Source organism: Grammomys surdaster, unplaced genomic scaffold, assembly GCF_004785775.1.
Source record: "Grammomys surdaster isolate TR1022 unplaced genomic scaffold, NIH_TR_1.0 366, whole genome shotgun sequence".
In the NCBI taxonomy this organism is placed as follows: Eukaryota; Metazoa; Chordata; class Mammalia; order Rodentia; family Muridae; genus Grammomys; species Grammomys surdaster.
Window position 1 is genome coordinate 850,505 of NW_021604785.1, and position 10,000 is coordinate 860,504.

Sequence of the window (10,000 nt, forward strand, 5' to 3'; positions counted from 1 at the left end):
CGGCGAAGGGAAGTAAAATAGCTCAAGTCCACCAGAGACGGGCTCTGCTACACCAGAGCCAGAATCCCCAGACAAAGGCCAGTAATTGTTGAACTGCAAGTCAAGCCATGGATATTCCCCAATCCTCTTCCATCTGCATTTACATAGAGAAGCGTGCTTGCTGGGGGATGGGAGAACACATCCTGTGGACACCAGGTCTTCCCCAGCAGGCAGTCAGGCCACCTTGACCTCTTGCATGGAAACTTGGGGAGGGTGTCCCCCAACAAAACATCTATGTCAGCACTGTAAAACTCAGTGCTGTCACCCTCTGGCCCCTTCCTGATGACGTCACGGAGGCACTACACATCTGTGAGACCCATAACTTGAAATGTACAAGAATTTAATAAGTCTGGTGTTAAGGCAATTTGTCATGGCATATTTGAAGAATAAATCAGACTAATGGAGCAGAATTTTCCTCCCGTATGGCATTAAAGAACATGAGCCCAGTCATCGCTAATGGCAGGAGTGAGAGGAAAAAAAAGAGGCCTGACATTAAGACCCTCGCATTTTGGAAATCCGATACGTATTGACCTGTGTACTATCTCAGTGCACAGATCTGATGTCAGCAGAATGTAGTCGTGTATAGGAACTGCTCATTACAGGTTTTGTGAGGGAGGCACATTGTCTCTGAAGCGCCTGGACCCGATCGGCTAGAATTGCTCTGTAGTCAATACTCAAGCGACTGATGGCCCGGCGTGCACACACCACAGCTGCGACCACTGCTTTCAGGGACTTGCCAGCAATTAGCAGGAACCTCAAGGATCACTCGGCCACTCTCTTATCAGTCAGGGGGAAAGTCTCTTAAAGGCTCTATCTTCTCATTTGACTCTTTAACTCTTTCATTTCAGTAGCAGGTGAGGGTCACAGCCGCTCCATCTAAGAGCTCTCCATACCTCCCCTCTCCTGCTTGCTCTCCTCTGGGGCAGGGACTTGTAAAGTGAAATCGACACAACACAGCATTCACCATTTGGAAAGTAAACAGTTCAGAGGCACTTGGCACACTCACAAGGTTGCAGGAACCGAGCCTCTTTCTAGCTTAGAAAGTTTTCTTCAACCTCAGAGGAAATTTTGTAAACCTGAAGCAGTTGCTCTATCATCCTCCCCACACCCGGCACCAAGGTGTCTGCCTACGTGGTGTCTGCCACCTTGAAGTTTTCTGGTGGGTTGTCAGACTATCTGTTTTTTTCTTACTCAGGCTTTTATGAATTAAAACAGTAGTAACTAAAGTTGTGGGGGCCTATCTGCAGCTGCTGGGTGTGTCTCTCCCTGAAGCCCGAAGTGTCATCATATCCTGACCTATGCAGGACTGCTTTGGGGTTTTGGCTCACGGACTGGAGCCCTACCTAGCATCAACTGAGTGTATCGCTCATTAAAGGCTCAGACCTACAACTCAGAATGAGCCACTCAGCCCCATGAAAAAGCACCCATATTTTTCCTTTGAGCCTCCAGTTTCCCAGGCCACACATGACTGTGGGCTAGGAGAAGGTCATGCCTCTAGAGACAGGCTGGAAGCAGGTACAGGAAGGATTCTGGAGACACCAGAACTCTTTCCTAGGCACTCCACTACTTAACTTTCCAGAGGCCAGGGCACTTTGGGACTGCTTAGCTTGAGCACGTGTCTTTCACGAGTACATTCAGGGTTAGGGCATCCAGTGTTCTGTAGCTCACATCTTCAAACTCTGGCATAACTAAACTCTGGAATAGTCTACCCCTTGACAACTAAAAGCCAACTAAATAAAAATCCCTTCAGAGCAGCACTGCATAGCTTCAGAGGAACTTCACCCTTCAAATAAGCCGTAACTATGTGGGCTTTAGGGTATTTGAAGAGGCTCCGAGGGAGACATCTTCCAAGTTCCCCTGTTCTCCCCAGTCACAAGGGTACACCCTCAGAGCCCGCCACATTTCTACAGAACGGATCTATTTTTCCTTTGACCAGAGGGAAAGAAATCATTACTGCATGATTAGTGGCTTCGGTTAGGTAAAAACATCAGTGCCAGGGAGGGAGGGAGGGGGTGAGTAGTATTAATTACCTAACCCTTGCTGGCAGGCTGATTTTATCAGTGACTTGGCCACTGGTAGCTCAACTCTTGATGGACGTGGGTGAGTTCGGAGCTGCCTGGAAACATGAAGGAAGGGCTGGTGTCAGATGAGAGGCATCTCATCAGCTTTTCTCTGACAAACCAAATTCATTCCTTATGTAATTGATAACGGCCTTGGCCAATTATTTCCCACATTACAATACACAGAGGCCCCCTTTACAGGTTTTGCAGGGCTGTAATTAGCTATGCTAATATCCCCTTTATTGGCCCTAATATTGCTCAACACCTTTTGCCATCCTGGAGCCCACTAGAGCCCCATGGCCTGTCAGGACTGCTGATTATTGAGAAGGATAGCTTTAATCAAACATAATTGCAGTTAATTTTTCTCTCCTGCTCTCTGTTGCCAGCGTCTAATGCCACGGACTCCTTGATATTCCATTAAATTACAATTAAACAGCCTCCTTTGTCTCTGATTGTCCTGAACACCACCACAAAGTTCTGTAGCCGTTTAAAGGAGAGCTGTTTGGTCCTAATTGCCTGCTAGCTCACAAAGGGCCAATTTACACAATACCCATGTAGAATTTAAACAGTTCATAATGTAATGGATATTACACAGGAGCCTAACACTACAATTAAAATGATTTTCATCAGATAGAGAAGCTTCGGTTAATCAGCTTCATAAAAGTAAATATAAATGAACTAATTCATAGCTTAAACACACAGAGATGGAGCCGACTTTGAAATTAGTTACTGTGGTGGGGGCTCTGCTCACCACTTATTCTGGGATCCCCATGTTGGGCTCTGGTAGAAACAGAGGGTCCCCTTGCTTCTAGTCTCTCTAGAAGCAGCTTTATTCCTCTGCTGCCCAGTACTCATGTTAACATTGGAGTTCTTTGTTGGGTCTCTGATACAACATCATCAAAGCAGAACTCTGAGCACTCCTCATTGGGTGCCATGGGCCACACCCTTCCACAGCAGGAGGATAGGTACCCTATCAGGAGAGGATTTCCACCCTAAACTATTGGGCTATTGGGCTAGTTAGTCCTACTGTCCTTCCAGGCAAAGGCTTTGCTGTGTTCTCATGTTCCCAGCCCATCATCATGGGGATCTCAGGCATTAGAAGAATGAGCCAGCCCTTTCAAGAATGAATGAGAACAGCATCATGGTGTCTTCCCTCATCTGTGAATACCTAGGGAAGTCTATTTCTACAGTGATGGCATCTTACTTTCTGCCTGAGAACTTTCTGGAATTTTTCATGATGTTTCCAAATGGAATATTCCTGGGGATAGCTTGGCACAGAGCAGTTTGGTTTTAGCCACTGTCTTCCCCTCTGTAAGAAACAAGTAAATAAAGCCCATATTTCAAGCTTGATTTACTCTGGTACCCATTGTGAAAGATGACGAGTCTTTAGGGAAATAAAGACGGGGTCAGGGAATTAGTGCACATAACGGTCATTTTGACGTTGGGCCAGCAGATGCCAGGGAAAACACACTGTACACAATTAAGCATAATGTACTAATGACAGGTTAGAATTTTTATAGCCTCTTTGCGATCAAGCAGCAAATCCACGTTTAGCAACAATAAAGTTTATTGGTGCTAAAGCCAAAGATTTTCTGACATAGGGAGGATTTTTCCTTTCATAACAGGAGTATTAAATCCTTTGTGTACAAGACTCTGGAACTAAGATATGTAAAGTGGTTGTCAGATTTTTCTTAGGAAACAGCCAATTAAAGGGTAATTGAGTAAAGGATGTGGGAATTACCATTGGACTTCATGCGTGGGCATCCGGTTTCTCACCCTTTCCCAAACAGTGCTACAGCACACCTCATGGAGCGCATCCACTCCCACGCAACAGTGTGCAGTGTCAGCAGGCTTGCCTTGGCTGGGCTCCGTTTCCCACCTATGAATCCTTAATTGCATCCTAGAATTAAACAGAAGCAAAACCAGGGTTAAAATAAGCACTCCTTGTGTTTGGAGGTTTCCCTCTGGCCTGGCAAGGTAGTGCTGGCTTGTAGTGTACTTTGTCACTGGAGCCAGAGAGCTTGGTAAGGATCCTGTTCTGCATAGGGGCTGTTCCCAGTAGATCTTTCTCATGTATCCACAACCACTGCTGTTACACACTCTGCATAGAAACAGAGCTGTGATTGCCACCAGCAAGAGAGAGAACAAGCATGAACATGTGTGTCTGATGCCTGTGCCTACTTCTGCTCCCAGCTACCCCCTGCAGTGCTCAGTGTGTATGTGGTATCCAGCACCCAGTTTTGCTCTTGTAGTTTGTAAACTGATGATAGTTAAACTCCAGAATGCCCAAAAGATGTTTAGGATATGTCTAAAACCCACTCTGCTGTCTTGGAGGTAAGAGAGCCAAGCTGGCTAAACAGACATCAAGGAATTTAGAGCAACCTCTTCAGGATGGGGAGAAAGGAAGCCCCGACACCAGCTCCGCGCAGGTACCTTTGCGGATGAGCAGCTTCTCGGCCGGCCGGCGCCTGCTCAGAAGATTAGCCGGGTGGTAATGTGGGGCATAATTGCACCGTGTGGCTGTCCCTGAAGTGAAAACCTAATTGCCTGACAGGACGGTAACTTTGTGGCGCCCTCACCTTGTTAGGCCCTTTCTGATGCAGTTCAAATGCAGTGTGGCCGCAGGTGCGCCTAATTTACCTCGCTGCAGAACGTGTGGAGTTTAATTGCACAGTGGTTGTTAGGAAAAATTGGTGGGTGGAATATCAAGTGACTCGCTGTAGCTGATGGCAGATGGTGTTAAGAGGCATTGTGAGCTAAGTGTATAGGTGAGGTGAGTTAATAAAAGATGTAAATTCTGGTCCAAAGTAGCAAGGACTCATGGTATGTAAGAAAATTTAATTGAATGGTTACCATTCTTAGCCTCTTCAAAGGGATTCTTTCTGCCCTCCTTGGGTCCTCCATGATGTGATGGGAAGAGAAACGAGTCTCAGCCTGTGGAGTCTTTTATTTTTCTCATATTGTAATCACTAACCAAGAACCCTGAACAGGAAAGACTGAAATTCAAGGAAATTTTATGAAGTACCATAAAACATCAGTCAGCTTCTAAACAAGACAGGTGACATTCGGGGAGAAAACAGAGTAGGTATTTTATGCAGCTTTGCCGCACAGGCTCTTAGCCACAGTGGTGATGTGCTAGCAGGGACTCCGCCTTCTGCTCACTCTTTGCAAATAGAGATGGAGAGATGGTGCAGGGATAAGATCCATGAGGGATGTATCACACCCAGGTTGCCCAGGGCTCACCTGTTCATTCTAAGATAGCACATCTGTTTGTCTCTGTGTAGGGATAGGGAAGATGGGATGGTTATATTTTCATCAAAGCCTCGCAACACACTGTTGGGACTCCTGAATCTTTCTGCCGCATACAAGGCCAGGCCTGATGGGAAGTGAAGCTTGTTTCTATACTTGGCCTCTTCATACTCACTAGGGCTGGGGCCTGTTGCTCCTGTGCTCAGTTTGAGCAAGGCTTTTTGTGCAATACCAAAACCCACCAGTTAGTCCCTTGAAAACACATGGAGACCATCCATACACATAAATCATGGCAGCTCCATACCCCATTCCCTTCTGGAAGGTTAAGCCTATTGAAACCATTTTTCTTTTTTTATTTTAAATTAAATTTATTTTGGACTGTTTTATACCTGTATATACTTTATTCTGATTGCTCTCACACTCCACTGTAACGTTAAAACTTTGTCTTTGATAGTGTATTTGCTTTGGCAAGATAAACTCTGGAAATTGCAGTTACCATATAGACGTAGCACATTCAACAGAATTTCAACTTTGATTTTTTTTTCATAAATTCACTTTAGGATACTTTCATGCTAAAAGTCAGTGGTTCCGTATCGAACAATTCAAACTTTACTAGACATTCCGCATCTTTACCGTCTGATCCTGGCGTTTCTGTCTGGGACCGGTTTCTCTCTAAAAGCTAATAGTTCTCCAAAGATCTTTGCAAGTATAGGTTCCTTGGAAAGACACCGTCATTATTATAAATCTTGGGACTCTGTTCTGTGTCAAACAGCTGTACTTGTTGCCACTTTAAGTGGAGACCAGGAACATCCCCGTCCAGCCCTGTATCTGCACTCAGCATCCCCCAATACATGGCAGCCAGCATTGCTGTAGAGTCTACCGCTATTCCTCGAAAGTGTCTTTGTTGTTGTCTTCTGTGAGCTAACCCTAACTATTCATTCTTTGTGTCTTTGTAGATTCTTTCTAAAGTTCTTCCTCAAGTGCAATCAGAACTGCTTGAAGAATGCGGGCAACCCCCGGGACATGCGGAGGTTCCAGGTACGCATCCCTACTGAGGTGCCAGCCCAACCTGCCTGTCCTGTCAAATTTTCAGAGTTCTCATTTTTTCAGAGAGCTCTTCAGTTCCCCAATGCTAGCAACACACTGAACTTGATTCTTCTGGATAAAAATAGACAGATAGTGGTGGTTAAGAATGCTTCTTGCTCTTGCAGGGGACCCGCCTTCAGTTCTCAACACATACATTGAGGCTTACAACCACCTATAACTCCAGTTCCAGTGATCTGACACCTCTTCTGTCCTCCAAGGGCATCTACACACATGTGGTCCATCTATTATACTCAGGCACATGCACATAAAATTAAATTAATAATTTAGAAACAGACAAATAAAATATATTTTAAAATGATCTAGTGTTTTCAGTATGCCAGAAATGTGAGTCTGTGGAGGGACAGGGGAGATGAGAGGATCATGTTTTCCACAGTCACCTGACATCAGCTCTGAAAACTTGGGCAGGCTGAAAATGCACATTTTAGGGATTCAGTGGCTGGTTGGTTGACTGTCACTGTGTATGGGGGTAGTGAGTGGGAAGAAGACCATGATGCAAACTCTCCAGTACACTTGGTGTCTAGAGCCTCCTCAGAAAGGGTCTGGACCCACTTAGCACAGCCCCCTACAAATTCCCCTATCTTTAAGGTTCAAAGGTGTCTGGCTCCCTCCATTCAGCGTCCAGCCACTACTAATCTGTTCTGAATCTAGGCTACCACATGCACCACTGCAACGAGGATTTTGTCTGCAAGGGAGAGGGAGATTTGCTGGCTTCAAGGACCAGCTATGACAACATCTGTGTTTTTCTTGTCTCTGTGGATGATCAGAAGCCTCTGTCAGGGTCATGGGCCCTCTCTGTGTGAGATAGGCTGTTTTACTGACTTTTATTGAAAATTAGAAGAACCAAGTACAGAATGAAAATGAGTCCTAGATTAGCTACATTATGGAGAGAGTCCTATTTGGGATGTCAAGTGTATTGGTCAAGTAGCTCACTGTGTTTGTAGGGTTCAGTGTGTAATTCAGGCCTTCAGGGAAACAAGGCTGTGATACCCGTCTTCTGCCTTCACGGCTCTTTAGGGAAGCAGGTCTTTAGTTCACTCATACTAGTTTTCATGGCTGGGGATAGCATCTCTTGTAAACTACTGGACTAGATTCCTTTTTGTTTTAAAACACAGGAGATCACAAGGCATGTGCACAATTGATCCATCTAGGCGGAGAAGGTCACACCAGACTGAGTAGCAAGGTTCCGTTTGTCTTACCAATGATGGAACACGACATCCATCACTGTGCATTGTGAGACCATAGTGACTCCGGTCACTTTAATCTCCCTGCCTCTCAGAAGCGTTACCTGGACTTCTGGCACATCATGGCTTACTTGATACTTGCAATGTTGCCACAGTCCTTGTATCTTCTTATGGGCGTACTGCAGGGTTGGCCTGTACTTGACAATGTAGTGTGTTTGTTTTTTCTGTTTTCCCCAGTGAGAGTTAGTTTTCTGTATAGATGACAGAGCAGAGGCAGTGTCTTTAAACATTTTTATTTCTGCCTTTTCCTATTTTTTTTAAAATATATCCTGGTTAAGTCTGTGCCTCGTTACTGGCAGGTCTCTGTACCATACTCAGGTGATGTGTTCCTGGAAGTTCTCTTAGCACTTAGGGCAGGGTATACAGGTGGACCGCAGTGAGATTCTTGGCAAACAAGAGCAGCCCCTGGATTCCCTAGGCAGAGATTATTGGGCCATAGGTGACAGTATAGTGGTGCCAGGGCACCTAAAGCAATGCCAGATCTTCTGAACAGAAGATGGTTAGCTAGAGTGGGCATCATGGCTATACTGACCACGTTTTCCATTCAGACAGTCTGATGTTACTGAGACCTTGTTATCAAGGCAGACAGAAGAGGGAAAGAAATCAGGGATAATGCCATGGGTAGCTGAGGGTGTGTATAATATCATGCCCCTGCACCATGCCCTTATGGGGATTAAGGTTTTAAAAAAAAAAACCAAAACAGTTTCTTACACACATCCTTATATAAGCTTATAGCTTTGAATTCTCTTTTCCACATAACATACTTTTAATTTGTTTACTTGTTTGTGTGTGTTTCTTTGAGATAGAGTCTGGCTGTGTAGCCCAGGCTGTCCCTGAACTTACTAGTTTCCTGTTTTAGCCTCTTACGTGCTAGCATTATAGGTGTATACTGCTATGCCTGGCAAACCTATTTATTTGTCTTTCATCAGTTAAAAAAATCAATTTACTTTATTTGTTTTATTAATAGGCTTTTTCTTAGTGCCATTTCAGGGTCATAAAAGAGCCTTGCAGTAGTTTGAGAGCCCCGGATGCCCTGGATCCCTCGCCCTGTCATAAGCATGTTTGGTGCAATGTATTCTTATATCTGAAGGCCACCTGCCGATGGTTACTACTCACTGAGGCTTGCTGTAGCCTTGGTAGCATTGGCCTGTCGCCTTCAATTTATCTGGCAGTCTTCACTCTCCCCTCCCCGACCCAGTGCTCTCAGGAGGAGCTGGCCCCAGGACCTGGCCAGGTGGGGCTCTAGAGGTGCTCAAGCACCTTTTATGTCAAATCCAGGCTCAAACTCCACATTAAATATAGGCTCAGCTCTTTGCCTTTCCAGGTCCCCTGACCCAGCCTTGTTAGAAACTTGCAGCCAGGCTGCCTTTTGCTGTTGCCTGGTTCTGCTGAAATGTGCCATTTCTGAGACGCTTTCTGTGACCTCACTGGGAAGAAAACATTTGGCATCAGCAAGGTGGTCTCTCTGTATGGTGGCTTCCTTTTCTCCTCCCATGATAGCCAACAAACCTGCCCTCTCTCCCTTGGACATGCTCTGAGCGTCTCGTGGGTCTCTTATGAGCCTCAGAAAGGATCCTTTTCCTGCATTAAAATAAAGTCCACAATTCAAATTTAGTTTCCTTTTTCAGGTACAAAGAATTTACCTTCTCAGATATTACACATAACTGTACAGTCGACCCAGGGATCATCTGCTGATGGAATGGGAATAGCAGTGAGAACCCTAATTTTATGAAGCTTTTTTGGGGGGGACAAGTGAATCCTCCCTCTTATGTCTTCAAGAGAGGCTAGTCTCAAGTGAACTAATTTAAATTAGATAAACTATCTAATCAATATGTGAGCAGATCAATCAAAACAGCGGTTTTCAAATGAGTGGCTAGAGGGGTATTGCGGAAGCTAATGGCTAGAAGAATATTTCTCTGAATTGAATCCACTTGTTAGCATAATAAGAGATTAAACCCTAATTAGTGGAGCAGGGCTTTTTTTTTTTTGAAAAGAAGCAATCTTGAGTCAAAACAAAACACAACAAACCACCCCCATTAGCCAAGAAAAAAAAAAAAAAAGAGAGAGCTGTGAATGCACTTCAGTCAGTGGAGAGTTTCCAGAATAAGTGAAGTCTCCGCAGTGCAGCCTCTGAGCTGGCTTTTATCTCGCTCACACCGCGGCGGTGCCCACCCCGGCTCTCCTGTGCCAACTCCATTTTCAAATCCACTTCGTTTTCACAGGTCGTTGTATCGACAACAGTCAACGTGGACGGCCACGTGCTGGCCGTGTCTGACAACATGTTTGTGCACAACAATTCCAAAC

The 10,000-nt window shown here is 45.1% G+C and overlaps 1 protein-coding gene and 1 long non-coding RNA gene across 7 annotated transcripts in view; one reads left to right on the plus strand and one right to left on the minus strand.

Moving 5' to 3' along the window:
- Nucleotides 1-7,601, minus strand: part of LOC114631840 — a 7,904-nt gene extending 303 nt beyond the window's left edge. Inside the window, exons 1-4 of the long non-coding RNA XR_003713011.1 lie at nucleotides 7,386-7,601; nucleotides 5,343-5,365; nucleotides 3,841-3,999; nucleotides 1-2,155 (exon numbers count right to left, since the gene is read on the minus strand). The exon at nucleotides 1-2,155 is cut by the window's left edge and continues 303 nt beyond it. This is a non-coding gene — a long non-coding RNA (uncharacterized LOC114631840). The remainder of the gene's footprint in view (nucleotides 2,156-3,840; nucleotides 4,000-5,342; nucleotides 5,366-7,385) is intronic.
- Nucleotides 1-10,000, plus strand: part of Ebf3 (EBF transcription factor 3) — a 119,317-nt gene that overhangs the window by 72,177 nt on the left and 37,140 nt on the right. For all 6 annotated transcript variants that reach the window (XM_028780225.1, XM_028780226.1, XM_028780229.1 and 3 more), the window contains 2 exons: nucleotides 6,305-6,386; nucleotides 9,919-10,000. The exon at nucleotides 9,919-10,000 is cut by the window's right edge. In XM_028780225.1, the coding sequence (XP_028636058.1) occupies nucleotides 6,305-6,386; nucleotides 9,919-10,000 (164 nt within the window). The remainder of the gene's footprint in view (nucleotides 1-6,304; nucleotides 6,387-9,918) is intronic.